This window comes from Scyliorhinus canicula, chromosome 7 (genome assembly GCF_902713615.1).
Source record: "Scyliorhinus canicula chromosome 7, sScyCan1.1, whole genome shotgun sequence".
Lineage (NCBI taxonomy): Eukaryota > Metazoa > Chordata > Chondrichthyes > Carcharhiniformes > Scyliorhinidae > Scyliorhinus > Scyliorhinus canicula.
The window spans coordinates 96,007,608-96,025,946 of record NC_052152.1 but is presented as its reverse complement, the minus strand read 5'-3'; the positions used below and the strand labels follow the sequence as shown (position 1 = coordinate 96,025,946).

General features: G+C 43.2%; 1 protein-coding gene across 1 annotated transcript in view; it reads right to left on the bottom strand.

The window, feature by feature from the left end:
• The window catches only part of LOC119969209 (adhesion G-protein coupled receptor G2-like), a 280,716-nt gene that overhangs the window by 51,414 nt on the left and 210,963 nt on the right, over positions 1–18,339 (bottom strand). Inside the window, exons 48-52 of the mRNA XM_038802509.1 lie at positions 11,485–11,532; positions 9,687–9,725; positions 8,990–9,037; positions 7,298–7,454; positions 5,532–5,688 (exon numbers count right to left, since the gene is read on the bottom strand). Coding sequence (XP_038658437.1) covers positions 5,532–5,688; positions 7,298–7,454; positions 8,990–9,037; positions 9,687–9,725; positions 11,485–11,532 — 449 coding nt within the window. The remainder of the gene's footprint in view (positions 1–5,531; positions 5,689–7,297; positions 7,455–8,989; positions 9,038–9,686; positions 9,726–11,484; positions 11,533–18,339) is intronic.

The following is an 18,339-nucleotide window of genomic DNA, read 5'->3' as shown; positions in this document are numbered from 1 at the left end:
TTATTGAAACATGGTTAAAGGATGGTCACGACTGGGAGTTAAATATCAGAGGGTATCAAACTATTCGGAAGGACAGAGTGGATGGTAAGGGAGGTGGTGTAGCTCTGTTATTTAAGGATGACATCCGGGCAATAGTTAGGGATGATATCGGTGCTATGGAGGATAAGGTTGAATCCATTTGGGTGGAAATCAGGAATAGTAAGGCAAAAAAGTAACTGATAGGAGTAGTCTATCGGCCACCAAATAATAACATTATGGTGGGGCAGGCAATAAACAAAGAGATAACTGATGCATGTAGAAATGGTACAGCAGTTATCATGGGGGATTTTAATCTACATGTCGATTGGTTTAACCAGGTCGGTCAAGGCAACCTTGAGGAGGAGTTTATAGAATGTATCCGCGATAGTTTCCTAGAACAGTATGTAATGGAACCTACGAGGGAACAAGCGGTCCTAGATCTTGTCCTGTGTAATGAGACAGGATTGATTCATGATCTCATAGTTAGGGATCCTCTCGGAAGGAGCGATCACAATATGGTGGAATTTAAAATACAGATGGAGGGTGAGAAGGTAAAATCAAATACTAGTGTTTTGTGTTTAAACAAAGGAGATTACAATGGGATGAGAGAAGAACTAGCTAAGGTAGACTGGGAGCAAAGACTTTATGGTGGAACAGTTGAGGAACAGTGGAGAACCTTCCAAGCGATTTTTCACAGTGCTCAGCAAAGGTTTATACCCACAAAAAGGAAGGACGGTAGAAAGAGGGAAAATCGACCGTGGATATCTAAGGAAATAAGGGAGAGTATCAAATTGAAGGAAAGAGCATACAAAGTGGCAAAGATTGGTGGGAGACTAGAGGACTGGGAAATATTTAAGGGGCAACAGAAAGCTACTAAAAAAGCTATAAAGAAGAGTAAGATAGAGTATGAGAGTAAGCTTGCTCAGAATATAAAAACAGACAGCAAAAGTTTTTACAAATATATAAAGCAAAAAAGAGTGGCTAAGGTAAATATTGGTCCTTTAGAGGATGAGAAGGGAGTTTTAATAATGGGAGATGAGGAAATGGCTGAGGAACTGAACAGGTTTTTTGGGTCGGTCTTCACAGTGGAAGACACAAATAACATACCAGCGACTGATAGAAATGAGGCTATGACAGGTGAGGACCTTGAGAGGATTGTTATCACTAAGGAGGTAGTGATGGGCAAGCTAATGGGGCTAAAGGTAGACAAGTCTCCTGGCCCTGATGAAATGCATCCCAGAGTGCTAAAAGAGATGGCTAGGGAAATTTCAGATGCACTAGTGATGATTTACCAAAATTGACTAGACTCTGGGGTGGTCCCGGTGGATTGGAAATTAGCAAACGTGACGCCACTGTTTAAAAAAAGGAGGTAGGCAGAGAGCAGGAAATTATAGGCCAGTGAGCTTAACGTCGGTAGTAGGGAAGATGCTGAAATCTATCATCAAGGAAGAAATAGCGAGGCATCTGGATAGAAATTGTCCCATTGGGCAGACACAGCATGGGTTCATAAAGGGCAGGTCGTCCCTAACTAATTTAGTGGAATTTTTTGAGGACATTACCAGTGCAGTAGATAACGGGGAGCCAATGGATGTGGTATATCTGGATCTCCAGAAAGCTTTTGACAAAGTGCCACACAAAAGGCTGCTGCATAAGATAAAGATGCATGGCATTGTGGGTAGAGTAGTAGCATGGATAGAGGATTGGTTCATTAATAGAAAGCAAAGAGTGGGGATTAATGGGTGCTTCTCTGGTTGGCGATCAGTAGCTAGTGGTGTCCCTCAGGGATCCGTGTTGGGCCCACAATTATTCACAATCTACATCAGTGGTTCTCAACCTTTTTTAACCCATGGACCCCTTTTCCTCTTCATTTTTTTTGTGGACCCCCATAGTGAGTAATTAAGAAAAAAATGCAGATTTATTAAATGAGATCCCTGTGGTTGATGCTGCTCAGCGAGTTTTTTTATATTCGACTCCATCGAGGTCAATGATAGTCGAAGATCACCCTTTTTCACAATGTTGAGTCTATTACGAGCTTTTGATAATAAGTGAAAAACACGACTAAATCCTGATTCAACAAGGTAAGATTATGGAAAAGCTATAACGTAGAGCTGTGCTTTATCCCAGAGTAGTGGGTACTTTTTAGCAGTTTCATTTGTTTTCCATATATTATGCTTCCCATCTTTGAATTTTGCGTGCAATATTTCATCACTTTGTAATTCAATGATGGTCTCCTGTAAAGAAATGTTATTCATAACTTGAGTTAGGATGAAAAATCTGAAAGAAAAATAGTTTGAATCGAACTATGAACTTTATTAAACATATGAAAACTGCGTTCCAGGCAAAGCAAGGCATATTCTCTTCACCCATAAGTTTATGAATCCCAAGGGAGATGAGTGGGACAATTAGGGCCACAGCAAATGCACCTTTTTGGTTCTGAGCCCCTTCAGCCCTCAAGGTAAATTAGATAGATTATAATCTCTCTTTGACCTTTGTCAGTGCGAGAGAGAGAGAGAGAGAAAGGTGAATATTCATCATGAAAACAAACATCTAAGGTCGCTGCCTGCTACCTGAGAAAAGATGGGTGATTTTCACCTCCGTTTGTTCTAGGTAACTTTAAATTTACGACACTGTCAAATGTAATGTTTTTTTCTCCTACTTGATTGCCATAAAAAATTCATAGCTAGATGAATATTTCTACTTTTAGTATTTTAACATGGCGTAGATTACTGTAAAAATTTTATTCTCAGTAATAACAATTCTTCTGAAGTAGAATTGCTCTATGGACCACTAAAATATCACCGTGGACCCCCAATTCGGTATTTTTTTTGTGTGGACCCCCAGTAATGTTACATGGACCCCCAGGGTCCATGTGGGCCCCGGTTGAGAACCACTGATCTACATAGATGCTTTAGAGTTGGGGACCAAGGGCAATGTGTCCAAGTTTGCAGATGACACTAAGATGAGTGGTAAAGCGAAAAGTGCAGAGGATACTGGAAGTCTGCAGAGGGATTTGGATAGGTTAAGTGAATGGGCTAGGGTCTGGCAAGTGGAATACAATGTTGACAAATGTGAAGTTATCCATTTTGGTAGGAATAACAGCAAACGGGATTATTATTTGAACGATAAAATATTAAAGCATGCTGCTGTGCAGAGAGACCTGTGTGTGCTAGTGCATGAGTCACAGAAAGTTGGTTTACAGGTGCAACAGGTGATTAAGAAGGCAAATGGAATTTTGTCCTTCATTGCTAGAAGGATGGAGTTTAAGACTAGGGAGGTTATGCTGCAATTGTATAAGGTGTTAGTGAGGCCACACCTGGAGTATTGTGTTCAGTTTTGGTCTCCTTACTTGAGAAAGGACGTACTGGCACTGGAGGGTGTGCAGAGGAGATTCACAAGGTTAATCCCAGAGCTGAAGGGGTTGGATTACGAGGAGAGGTTGAGTAGACTGGGACTGTACTCGTTGGAATTTAGAAGGATGAGGGGGGATCTTATAGGAACATTTAAAATTATGAAGGGAATAGATAGGATAGATGCGGGCAGGTTGTTTCCACTGGCGGGTGAAAGCAGAACTAGGGGACATAGCCTCAAAATAATGGGAAGTAGATTTAGGACTGAGTTTAGGAGGAACTTCTTCACCCAAAGGGTTGTGAATCTATGGAATTCCTTGCCCAGTGAAGCAGTTGAGGCTCCTTCATTAAATGTTTTTAAGGTAAAGATAGATAGTTTTTTAAAGAAAAAAGGGATTAAGGGTTATGGTGTTCGGGCCGGAAAGTGGAGCTGAGTCCACAAAAGATCAGCCATGATCTAATTGAATGGCGGAGCAGGCCCGAGGGGCCAGATGGCCTACTCCTGCTCCTAGTTCTTATGTTCTTATGTTCTTATGTACAGGAAGGCTGGTGAATATGGACCTTAGGGCGCTTGTACAATATTCAATCTACCTCACCCCATTCCAACTCCAAATGCATCTGAATTCTCCTCAAACTGTTTTCTACTCTGTCACCTGGCAGATTGCTCCAGACTTTTCTCCTTATTTAAGCAAAGTAGCACTTCCCAAGAACGAACAGAAATGTACTTGTATGGATTTAAAATTAATCAAACATATAAGATCCTGAGGTGTCTTAACAGGGTTGATGTGGAAAGGATTTCCTCTTGTGAGAGAATCTAGTCCTAACATATTTCACTTTGAAGTAATAAATCAAGAAAGTTTTAACATTTGTCAGTATACCTGACAAACTCCTGCTTCCTTGGAATGTTCAGAAAATTACGTCTTAAAAATCTATCGAAGCAACACTAGAAAAGAACCTTTTTTAGATCGCTAATTCCAATTCTCAGTCACGGGAACAAGCTCTGTAATCTGAAAGAGAAACAGTAACGTGCTGGAAATACTCAGCAACCCCGGCAGCATGGGAAAGAGACAGAGTTATTCGAGGGAAATACATCAATCCCTGGGGATGGAATCACAGTGCGGGAGCAGTCTTAAAATTACAAGGAGCCAGGCCAGCTGGAGGCCCCGATGCCAATCCACCTTTCGAGAATTTCACTGGTGACAGGACCAGCTACTGACAGGTTTCCCATCCCAATGAAGTGGGAAACAAACTTAAAAATTCAAAGACCCTATTAAAGGCCCTTTCACCAGGCTGTGGGTATTTTGCCAATGGCAGGCTGAGCCCCTGCCCCTATGCCTCCGTATATTGCAATAATCAATCAGATTGAAGAATCATTCATGAACAGAGTGGAATCTGAACCTGGAAATTAGGATATTTAGTACCAGCCAAATTGGATACCAAAATGGAGAGAGAGAAAGATTGGATTAAGAAAGCAAAAGTAAAAGTCCATTTTTAAAAAAATCTCTGAAAATGGTTAAAATCTGAAGGATTTAGATTCCATACTTTTGTAAAAGTTAGTTTTCAATGCCAGAGAGGTTGTTTGGCAGTAAGTTAGAATTATCATATTGTTAAAAGTGCACTTACAAATGAACAAGCCCGAATATTTTGTTTATCGATGGGGTAAGTACAAGAAATAAGGGCTGGTTTAGCTCAGTTGGCTGGCCAGCTGGTTTGTGATGCCGAGTGAGGCCAGCAGCGGGGGGTTCAATTCCTGTACTGGCTGAGATTATTCATGAAGGCTCTGCCTTCTCAACCTTACCCCTCTTCTAAGGTGAGATGATCCACAGGTTAAATCACCACCAGTCAGCCCTCCCCCTCAAAGGGGAAAGCAGCCTATGGTCATCTGGGACTATTGGTGACTTTACCGTTCCTTTACAAGAACCACATGGCATTTAATGCATTTGAACGGTGAGTCAGATGGCGAGATGCCGATTTTGAAAGCTTTCAGACAAGTGGGACATCATGGACAGCAATCTCAGATTTCCATATTTAAGTTATTCGCCAAACGTTGCTGTCCAACATCCACATAAATGATATAAGCATTGTCATCGTTACTATAAAATCCAGCCTAATAAGTCCCAAACAACTGCCTTGATAAACAAAGTGAAAAGTTTGGATCTGTACTACCTGCAAATTGGTGATGTTGCTGATACTGAAATCTGCCCCACCGAAGTCAGTAGCATTGACTTTGGTCACAGCCAGAGCCAAAGAAGGAGCTGTGATGTTTATTGAAGCGCTTGTGAAATTCAGCTTCTCACCGATTTGGTCCACAATTCGTATTATCCTAATAAAAACCAAACAGACTCTGTCAACAACTGGAAGAATGGTTTGTTGTGGGAGAACAGAACAGAGAGAAAGTTGAAGTATATCTCAGTGCCATCCTGCTACTTGGAGGAAAGTCTACACAAAAAAAATGTATTTTTGTTCTTATATTTATGCACCCTTACTCCATCTAAGGATTTTGCTAAAATTCATTGTATTTTTTTTACCATATTGAGAAAAGGGAGCTGAATACTGATCCAAGGAGTCTCGCTACTGTGCATTCTGTCTCTCAATGGGCTTGAGCATAGCAAAAAAACGAGGAGCAAGAGTAGGCCATACAACCCTTCACGTTTGCTTCACCATTCAGTAAGATCTTGGCTAAACTTTGACATTATCTGCACTTCCTACCCCAACGAAATATGCCTCTAGTCCCTCAGCTCTTATCAATCTTACTCTTGAACATACTCATTGACTGAGCTTCCACAGCCCTCTGGATCAGAGAATATCAAAGATTCACAACCCTCTCAGTGAAGAAATGTCTCCTCATTTCTATCCTTAACCTGACACGACAACCCCCTAGGTTGTATTCGAATCCTCTCGCAATGAAAGCCAACATACCGTTTGTCTTCTTTACTGCCTGCTGCACCTGCATGTTTACCTTCAGTGACTGGTGCACAAGGACACCCAGGTCCCGCTGCACACTCCCCTCTCCTAATTTACAGCCAAGGACACCCAGGTCCCGCTGCACACTCCCCCATCCCAATTTACAGCCAAGGACACCCAGGTCCCGCTGCACACTCCCCTCTCCCAATTTACAGCCAAGGACACCCAGGTCCCGCTGCACACTCCCCTCTCCCAATTTACAGCCAAGGACACCCAGGTCCCGCTGCACACTCCCCCATCCCAATTTACAGCCAAGGACACCCAGGTCCCGCTGCACACTCCCCCATCCCAATTTACAGCCAAGGACACCCAGGTCCCGCTGCACACTCCCCCATCCCAATTTACAGCCAAGGACACCCAGGTCCCGCTGCACACTCCCCCATCCCAATTTACAGCCAAGGACACCCAGGTCCCGCTGCACACTCCCCTCTCCCAATTTACAGCCATTCAGGTAGTAATCTTAAACAATTACAATTAGACCTTGTAATTAAAGTCAGCAGGATCTCTCCATCCTGATATTCCCAGATTTCCGGGCCACAGTTATGTGATCAGCCCTCTCCCGACTACCTCCCCGCAAATATTGAGGGCTTATACCATGAATAAATATTACTTGGAGTTAAATAGATATTATTCTCTATTTCTATGACCTACTCCAAACTCTGCAACCCTCTAAAACGTGTGGATTCCTCCATGTCTGGCCTCCTGCACAAGCAAGTTGCTTTTGCTCCAACATTGGTGGTCATTCCTCAGCTGCCTAGGCCCTAAAGACTGTAATTTTCTCCATAAACTTCCGCACCTCCTTTCAGATACTCCTCAAAACCTACCTGTTGGGCCACGCTTTTGCTTACCTTCCCTAAAAACATCTCAAGTAGCTTGGTGCAAAATATCCTTAGATTATTGTCCAGTGGATGTTTCTTGATGTGAAAGTAGCTGCATTAATGGAAGTTACTGGTGTTGATGTAGCTTACCTTCTGGAAAATGAAGCAACATCAGCAGGGGAGACATTGATGAGGGCGCTTATTTTATTAATGAATGATCTTGCAAGCCCCTCACTTATACTCTCCATTTGTAAAATATTCTCTAGTTCGTTCACAATTTCATTGACGTCCGTAGCATTGATCTCTGCTGGATAATGTGAGATTACAAAGAATATGGAGTCATGATGGAAGATTCTAACATATCCCACAGCATTTGCATGGGCTCATAATAAAACACTTCTTTCCCAGACAACAAATTATTCAGATTTACTGTGTTTTGAAGAGAACAAAGAAAATAGAAAGCCCCCCACCTCGCAATCTAATCCCATTATAAGTATTATCGCTTAAAAAATATGACATAAATTAAGGTTTATGAATTTGCAAATCTCAACCTCCCCAGGACATCCAGAGTTGTAAGGTTTGCATTCATTTAAAAAAAAATGAATTTAGAGTACCCAATTATTTTTCTTTCCCATTAACGGGGCAATTTAGCGTGACCAATCCACCTAACCTGCACATCTTTTGGGTTATGGGGGCAAAACCCACGCACACACTGGGGGAGAATGTGCAAACTCCACACGGACAGTGACCCCGGGCCGGGATTCAAATCCAGGTCCTCAGCGCCGTAGTCCCAGTGCTAACCACTGCGCCACCATGCTGCTCCCCCCCCCCCCCCCCCCCCCCATTCATTTTTTAAAAATTGATTCGTTCATGGGATGTAGATGGTACTGGCAAGAGGTTTAATATAATGATTGGATGTTTTGTGCTGGATGATGTTGAGGCTCTTGACTGTAGGAGCTACAGTCATTTCGGCAAGTGGAGGATATAACATCATACTCCTGCACTGTGTCTTCTAGATGGTGGACAGGCTTTGAGGAGACAGAAGATAGTCACTCACTGCAGAATTCCCAACTTCTGACCTGCTCTTGTAGCCACAGTATTCATATGGCTTGTCCAATTAAATTTCTGGTCACATTAATGTTGAGGGATTCAGTGGTGGTAATGCCGTGGAATGTGGTTGGACCCTCTCTGTCTGGAAACACCATTGACTGGGTCTTTGTGTGGTGCAATTATTACTTGGCACTTATTAGCCGAAGCCTGAAATGTGATGTTGTGTATTGAACTCACCATGTGCATTCACTGTAAGCAGCTGGTATTGAACTAAGTTTATTTACGCCTCCAGAACAGAGAGGGCAGCAGAGAGGTCACTATAACAAAATGCTCAGCTCTTGTAATATACTACACTCCCTCCCCACTTAAAAATAAACATATACATTAAAGTGTATGCTGACTAAACCAAAATCAACAATACGTGAAATTGTATAGGTTGGGGGTGTATTTGTTTCTACGGTAATCAAAAATAAACATGTACTCTGAATAGAACTAACGCTGCTGGAGTCATTTACATGTAATAAAATAATTGATTTTATTTACCATCATATTTACTAGTATATGTTGAACAAAAATATCATTTGAAAAGAAACAATAAAAAGAAAACTCGGTTCTTCTTCCTTCCTACATAGTTTTCAAACAGCTGGCATAGGCACCATGGACTGAAAAGCCTCATTCTGTCTGAATGTTTCTATGCTAAACCACATTAGCTGTGTGTGGTGCTTGTTACCAACTCAATATTTGCATCTGGTTTCCTGTTGCCTTATAGCTCAAAGTACACATTTTCAATACCTGTTGTGATCTGTGGAGTGGATGTCCCAGCAACAGTCGTGATATTCACTGTAAGGAATAAGGAAACAGGGGCTGGTTTAGCACAGGGCTAAATCACTGGCTTTGAAAGCAGACCAAGGCAGGCAAGCAGCACGGTTCAATTCCCGTACCAGCCTCCCCAAACAGGCACCGGAATGTGGCGACTAGGGGCTTTTCACAGTAACTTCATTTGAAGCCTACTTGTAACAATAAGCGATTTTCAAGGAAAGTACAAAATTACAGATCAAACTATCAACAGTCACACCCTGTTTGTGACCTTTCTTTGCAAAATGTCTACATATTATGGCACAGGTGAAATATGTTCACAAAAAGAGCCATTTCCATACATCAAAACACAGTGCAGTCACATTGTTGCACCATTTCTCTCCCTGATACTGACGCATGCCATTTACAAGAAGTTGACTAACTCGTTTAGTGTTCTAAAAATGTTTCTTCTGAGAGTGTAGAGCAGAAAATACATGTAACAAGATAATTGGATCTGACCATCACTCCCCACATCTTTGTACACCTTTTAGGCAAAAGGGCCGGAAAATCTAGCCAAATTCAGCAAGTTGTTATGGTTTGGGTTGGAAACAGAAGTCATTTCATTCACTTTAATTAATGTACAGCTGTCATTTAAAAACATTTTTTTATCTCTGAATCAGCAATTTGCAGTTACCTGTTGCAGGTGAGGTGGTCATATTGGTAAAATAATTTCCTGTAAAAAAAGATTACAAGGGGTTAGGTCGAATGTGGTAGATTTACAGATACATTGCCCCTTGGGATAATCTGGCACAGTTGCCCTTGTATAAATCTGCCAAAAGTCAGTAAATAGGAAAATAGTTGAGTTGTGTACCAGGTGGTCAATATGTACTGCAACGTCAGTTCTTCTGCTGACAATGTGGATCTTAACAAGTGCAACATGTGGCTAATCAATAGCTTTTGGTTCACAACACCTTCTACATTGCAAAGTACAGTTTTTTGTTGATGTCTAGCCTTGGTTCCAAGAGCTTCAACATTGTAGGAAAGTATGGATAGGGGAATAGAACTGCAAGAGAATGCATCCACTGGGAAGATGGTATGTATCCAGAGTGAATGGACTGAAGATTTTAGCAAAAGTACCAGAGGTAAGTTAAGGAGAAATTATTTTTAATTTGGAGAGTTCTTATGGTTTAGTTTGGAGTGCCCGAAAAATCTGAAGCCACCACAGAAACAATGAGCCAAATTACCTCCTTTGGTATGATTCAATGATAATCACATCAACAGTTTTGTGTGAAGCTGAGAATCATAGAATCATATAATGCCTACAGTGCAGAGGAAGGCCATTCAGACCTTCCCGTCTGACTGCCTATCTGGAAGACCACCTGACCCAGGTCCACTTGCCCGCCACATCCCCGTAAGAACACATAACCTTCAGACACTAAAGAGTAATTTAGCATGGCCAACCCATGTAACCTGCACATCTTTGGACTTAGCCACTCAATTTCAACATCGGATCTCTGACATTGTTAATATGCTCAAAGAGTGGGTTTTTAGTATCTGGGAGGAGGTATCACATTAGCAACAGTCTATTCACTATAGGATTTAAGATCAGACAATTCATACCCACAACCCATCCGCAACATCATTTTGTAAATTCTACACAAAATGTGACACAGGGGGATTACTTGAAATTTGTTCACAAAATGTTACAATTTTCATGACTAAATTTAGACTGTTCTCTGCAGCCAATATTTGAATTGAAATAATAATTCTCAGTCATTCATCTCCCCATTAAAGTTCTGCTGATGATAAATTCCAGAAGAATGTACGTTTACCTGGAGTTTCGTCGACACATGTGTAAACTGCACACATATTTTGATGCACATTTTCATCCCCTCAGTTGTATTACATATCATTTAAAACTCAATGATTGATCTTTTTGTTCTTAAGAACTATATCGACATGTTTTGCAGTTTCTTGTGTCATTGACAATGGATTTGTGACAAGACAATGGATTTGAAAAATACTGTTTCTCCAGACCTTTTGTATTATTGTGCACCTTAAAGGAGATGCTGCCTCCAAAAATGAACCAGAGATTGGACATTTCAGGAGTCTCCACATATTAAAGGATGTGATCATTGTTGAAAACTGGAGCCATTGTCAGGCTGGTCTGTGATAAGGTGACATTATTTAAAATTATTACCAAAAGAAGTAGAGGGGAAATGAGAGAAATTAATTTAACGCAGTGAGCTGTAGAGTCCACAGTCAAAACGTAGATTCTGCTGTAACTTTAAAAAGGGAATTGGAGAAATACTGGAAAAGAGAAAATGGTGAAAAATCAGAACAGTGTGGCTAACTGGATAACTCAGACAAATATCTGCCATGAGCCAAATTTTCTATTTAAATCACATCACAGCTTCCTGCAATTTAACTACCCACTTTCAGTATCAGGTGTCATACATTTTTAATATATTTGAATTGGACATTTTCCGTACCTGTTGTGTTCTGTGCAGATGATGTCACATTAATAGTAGTGCTGTCAGCTGAAAGGAAAGAGCCGGATTTCAGATCAGACAATCAGCCCTCACACCCTGTTCACAACATTACTTTGTGAAATATCCACAGGTGGTGGAACAACTGAATTTCTTTAGGACCATATTCCAAGATGAGAAATTTTTCATGACTTTGAAAGATCCAGACTATTCCTTCAGTGCCACTCATGAATTTAAGTCAGCCTGAGCAGAACTCATTTCAGAAACATTAACATTGATTCCTAGTTATCGATATCTCCATAAAATTGTGCCAGTGATACTGTTCAGAGGAACGGCGATATATCCTGAGTTTCCTCCACACATCCACAAAAACATGCCCTCACACCAATCTGCCATTTCATCCTCTGGTGGCAACACATGTCTTTTACAAGCATTCGACTTATTGGGCGGAATTCTCCGCTCCTGGGAAAAATCGGGAGGGCCGTCGTGAACTCGGCCGAGTTACACGACGGCCACGGAGGCCGCTCCTTGCCCCCTATTCTCCCCTCCCGGCGGGGCTAGGAGCGGCGCTCCATAACTCTCGGCCACAGGGGCGTCGCGCCAAGAATGACGTGGCCGGAACGCCTAATGACGTCAACTGCGCATGCGCAGGTTGGCCGGCCCCAACCTGCGCATGCGCGGCTAACGTCATGACGCTGACGGCACGAACCCACGCATGTGCGGTGGCCGTCTTTCCCCTCAGCCGTCCTGCAAGATGTGGCGGCTTGATCTTGCGGGGCGGCAGAGGGGAAATAATGGGCGAGATTCTCCGCAAATGCGGAGAGTCGTAAAGGCTACCGTGAAACCGGCCGTGTTTCATGGCAGCCTGCACGCCCGTTCCCAGGACACGATTCTCCCCCGATCGGGGCTAGGAGCGGGACCCCGAGAATCATGGCGTCGCGGCCTTAACGGCCGTCGTTAAGGCCACGCGCCAAGATGACGCGCGACCGGCCCCAACCCACGCGTGCGCGGGTGACGTCATCACGCCATTGATGGAACCCGAGCATGCGCGGTTCCGCATTTCTCCACCGCCGCCTGACACGATGTGGCGGCTTGATCTTGTCGGGCGGTGGAGGGGAAATAGTCCCTTTTGGCCGCAGGCCCGACGATTGGTGGGCACCGATCACGGGCCTGTCCCCTCCCGAGCACAACAGTGGTGCTCCCGCCCCAAACGGGCATCCAGCACCTGTTTTTACGACGGCAGCGAGCAGGTGTGTTTTGCTGCCATGACAAAACGGGCGTAAAGGCCCGGCCGCTCGGCCCATCGGCCGCGGAGAATCGCCACTCGCCGTAAAATACGGCAAGCGGCGTTTCGTGACATGGGTTGGGAGTGGGGGGGGGGGGAGAATAGCGGGAGGGCGTGAAAAATGTCGGGAGGCCCTCCCGCTATTCTCCGAACCGGCGTGGGGGGCGGAGAATCGCGCCCAATGAGTCCAATTTGGACGCCGGCCCGACGATCGGTGGGCACTGATCGCGGGCCTGTCCCCTCCCGAGCACAGTCGTGGTGCTTATTCCTTGCTAGGCCACCTACAAGCCACAAACGGGCTTCTCACTCACGTTTCACGACGGCAGCGACCAGGTATGTTTGCCGCCGTCGTGGAATGGCAGGCCGCTCGGCCCATCGGGTCGGAGAATCGCCGTTCAGCGTGTAAAACGGCGAGCGGTGATTCTTCCGAGCAGGGGAGGGGGTAGAGAATTGTGGGGGGCACCAGGGGGGGGTGAAATTTGTCGGGGGGCCCTCCAGTGATTCTCCCACCCGGCGTGGGGAGCAGAGAATCGCGCACAATATTTTTGAACCATTGAAAAACACAAGAAAAAAGATAAGAAGAAATTGTTTTTAGTAAGCAAGTTGTTATGGCCTGCTTTGTGAAAAGAACTAATGTAAATCTAAAGCTTTCATTATCCTATTTGCAATTACCTGTCAGGGGTGAAGTTGTTGCATTGGTCTCCAAATTCCCTGTTAAAAGATTACAATGGGTTAGTTCGGATGTGGTACATTTCCAGCTACATCGCCGTTTAGGTTAAGCTGGCAGAATGGACCTTTTGTAAAGCTGCCCAAAGTCAGTGAATATGAAAATGGATGAGTTATATACCAGGTGGCCAACTTGCTGTTGCAATATCAGCTCTTCTAATGATAATGTGGATTTTAACAAGTGCACCATGTGATTAATGACCTTTGGTTCACAACACCATCTACATTGCAAAATGTCGTTCTTCAATGATGCCCAGCTTGACTCCAAGGGATTCCACGTTGCAGGAACCTATAGACATTTAGGGCACAATCTTACATGAGACTGTATCCACTGGTAATACAGTAGATATCCAGTCTGAATTTTTGGTAACTAGTAAAAGTACTTGAAGTAAGATGTGGAATATTTGGTTTGAATGGGAAAGTCATGGTTTAGATTGCAGCGCCTGAAAAATTAGTGAAAGCAGATTCCATTCTAACAGCAATCTTGAAAAGATACATTTACAGAGGAAAAGAGCAGGAGAGGGGGACTAGTTATTTGGCAGATCCATAGAGTGATCACGGGCACAGGGAGCCAAATCACTTCTGAGTGGGATTTTCCAACCTTTCCCACCAGCCGGATCATCCGGTTCGTAAAAAGGTGACTTCTGTGGCAGGTTCCACAGCAGCCGGATGGGTGAGGCACGCAAAATGGGGTGGACTTCAGTGAGACTGGAAGATCTCGTCAGCAGCAAAGGCAAACCACTACTACTGCCAGAAAACACACCATGGGAGCCTTCCATCTCTTCAGTGTGATTTTATTGCAGTCACATCAACAATTTCCTTGAGTGCTTATCACAATTAAGTACAACATTAGATCAATTTGGTGGGATTCTCCGATTTGCGGCTAAGTGCTGAAGCCGGCGTGGGAACAGCTGCATTTTACGACACCAAAATCAGTATCGAACCCTCCCCAATTCCGGGACTAGTGAGGGGCTAGCAGTGGCGCTGGGTAAAACCCCTGGATCCGGTGCCAAAAATGGTCAGGGAACGGCCAGGTCAGTGGTTGCAAATGCGCACGGTGACGGCCCGCAGCGTTCGCGACGTACAACATGGTGCCGACTGCGTGCGGACTTGACCTGCCAGTATATTTCCCCCCTGAACTCCTCCTCGCCACCCTCAGACTACCCTACACCAGTCCCCCACGCCACACCGAAGCCCCCCCCCCCAACCCACCACCCGGCCAGTGGCACGGCTCCACCCCGACTATGGCGGCGATGGACACAGTCCGCAGCTGCCACACGAGGTTGACAAAAACTGAGCTATGCCATTGTGAACTTGGCCCATCGAGGGCTGAGCATCGAGAGAGGACCTTCAGTTGACTCCTGAGGCCGCCCGCATTCCCCGATGATGACGTTTTGGAGGGGGCGGAGCATCGAGAGAGGACCTTCAGGTGACTCCTGAGGCCGCCCGCAATCCCCGATGATGACGTTTTGGAGGGGGCGGAGCATCAAGAGAGGACCTTCAGGTGACTCCTGAGGCCACCCGCATTCCCCGATGATGACGTTTTGGAGGGGGCGGAGCATCTGAAAACAGGCGCCTCCCCCAATTCGGGCGTAAAAAGGGATTCTCTGCCCAATCGCCGATTACAATATCTGCTTCAGGCATAGGAGAATCCCACCCTAGATTTCCTGTTGTCATCTGTGGAGAATGTGTCACATCAATAATCATGTTGTTCACTGGAGGATTTCAGATCAGCCAATCAAAAGCCACATCCTGTTCACAACATTATTTGGTAAATTATATGCAGAAAATCATACTGGGTTCTAATTCTGGATTGGATTGCTTAATGTTATGTTGTTCATGAGTCAAAAAGATCCAGACTGTTTATTCTGAGCCAATATCTGAATTGAAATTAGTACAATGGGAGCAAATTTTAATAATTGTAATATTAATTCTAATATACGCTGATCTTCTCAATACTTTTCTACCAATGATACTTTTCAGAGGAACGGTTTTCTGACTTGGGATTGATGAGTAGTAATTTCAGGCATTTTAATTAATGGACAGCAGACATTTTTTTGGAGTATTAGTCTCCTAATCAGCAATTTGCAGTTACCTGTCACGGGTACGGTTGCCGTATTGGTAAAGGAATTCGCTGCAAAAAAGATTACAATGAGTTATGTCAAATGTGGTATATTTCCAGCTGCATCACTCTTGGGGTTATCTGAATGGACCTTTTCTGAAACTGCCAAATTCAGTGAATAAGAAAATGGCTGATGTGTCTACCAGATGGCCAAAGCTCTACAGCAAAGTCAGCTCTCCTACTGACACTATGAATCTTAATAATAGCAACATGTGGCTATGGGTCAGGCCTTTGGCTCACACCAGAATATACATTGCAAAATATAGTTCTTTATTGATGCCTAGCATTGACTTGAAGAGCTTCAACATAGTAGGAAATTATAGACATTAAGGAAACAAGGCGACATGAGGTTGTATCGACTACGAATATGGCAGGTATCCAGAGTGAATGAATTTAAGGTAATTAGTAAAATTGCCAAATGTAAAATGAGAAGTATTTTTAATTCGGAGAGTTCTTATGGTTTAGTTTGGAGCCTGAAAAATTGGTGCAATCTGAAAGCATCACAGACACGATGAACCAAATGGCCTCCTTCAGTATGATCCAATGATAATCCGCCAACAGTTTACGTAGTGCTTAGAATCACAGATATTCTACAGTGCAAAAGGAGGCCATTCGGCTCATCAAGTTTGCACCAACCATCTGAAAGACCACCCTACCCAGGCCTACTACCCCATCCCATCCCTGTAACGACACCTAACTTTTGCGGACTAAGGGGCAATTTAGCATGACCAATATACCAAACCTGCACATCTTTGGACTTAGCCATTCAATTTCAACATCAATTTCTGACATTGTTAACATGCTCAAAGAGCGGGTTTTCAGTATCTGTGGAGAAGGTATCACATCAACAACAGTCTGTTCACTATCGGATTTCAGATCAGACAATCCACACCACAGCCCGTCCACAACAACATTTTGTAAATTCTACACAGAAAGTGACACAGGGGAATTACTGATTACAAAATTGTTACAATTTTCATGAGTTGAATAAATCTGGACAGTTCCTCTGCAGCCAATATTTGAATTGAAATGAGCACACAGTGAACAAATATTTAAAATTGTAATATTAATTCTCAGAGTCCCTCATCTTCTCATTAAAATTCTGCCAATGATAACTTGCAGGAGAATGTCCATTTACCTGGTATATCGTCTGCACATGTGCAAACTACCCCCATATTTTGATGCACATGTTCTCCCCCGTGGTGATAATGCGTATCATTTAAAACTCAATGATTGATCCTTTTGTTCTTAAGAACGATATTAACGGGTTTGCAATTCCTTGTATCATTGACAATGGGTTTATGACAAGACAGTGGATTTGGAAAATACCATTTGTCCAGACCTTGTGTATTATTGTGCATCTTAAAGGAGATGCTGCCTCCAAATGAACAGAGAGGCTGGAATGTGTCAATCTGCATTGGCAAGAAGGAGCACAGGTACACTCATACAGACAAGCAAACAAAGTCAAACTTTGTTCCGAAATATTAATCTCCCAAACAGGGATTTCCAATTACCTGTTACAGATGTGGTGGTAATAGTGGTAAAGGAGATTCTTGCAGAAAGATAACAAACATTTTGGTTGGATGTGACAGATTTCCATTGCCCTCGGGAGCTCACGTGGCAGACTGGCGTTTCAGAGAATGTCAATGGACAAGAAAATTAACTGAAATATATAGCAGTTTCAAATCAACCTCTGCTCATACTGAAAATTGCCCCCAACAGCAATTGCTCAGAAACTGGGTCAATCAGTGACTAAGCTTTCAATTTTTTTTAATGTAGGCATGAGTTGACACTGAGTTTGACTGTCACAGTTTGGACATTGCTGGAGATTCGACATATTAAAGGATGTGATCATTATGGAAAACTGTAGCCATTGTCAGGCTGGTCTGTGATAAGATGACATGATGTAAAATTATTACCAAAAGAAGTAGAGGGGAGATGAGAGAAATTAATTGAACACAGTGAGCTGACATTGGTTAGAGTCCACAGTCAAAATGTAGATTCTGTTGTAACATTAAAAAGAGAATTGGAGAAATACTGGAAAAGAGGAAATGGTGAAAAGTAAGAGCTGTGCGGCTAACTGGATAACTCAAACAAATAACTGCCATTGACACCATGAGCAAAACAGCCTCCTCTATGATTCTATTTAAATCACATCAACAGCTCCCTGCAATTCTATTACAAATTTTCTGTATCAGATGTCATATATTCGTAATATATTGGAAGAGGGCATATTCCGTACCTGTTGTGCTCTGTGCAGATGATGTCACATTAATAGTAGTGTGGTTAGCTGTAAGGAAAGAGCCCGAGATCAGATCAGACAATCAGCCATCACACCCTGTTCACAACATTACTTTGTAAAATGTCCACACGCATGGAAAAACTGAATTTCTTTAGGACCATATTCCAAGATGAGAAATGTTTCATGAGTTTGATAGATCCAGACGATTCCTTCAGTGCCACTCATGAATTTAAGTCAGCCTGAGCAGAACTCATTTCAGAAATATTAACATTTATTCAAAGTATCGATATCCTCGTAAAATTCTGCCAGCGATAAAATTCAGAGGAACGTCGATATATCCTGAATTTCCTCCACACATCCAGAAACCATGCACTCACACCAAACTGCCATTTCACCCTCTGGTGACAAGACATGCCTTTTACAGGCATTCGACTGATTATTTTTGAACCATTGAAAAACACGAGAGAAAAGATAAGAAGAAAT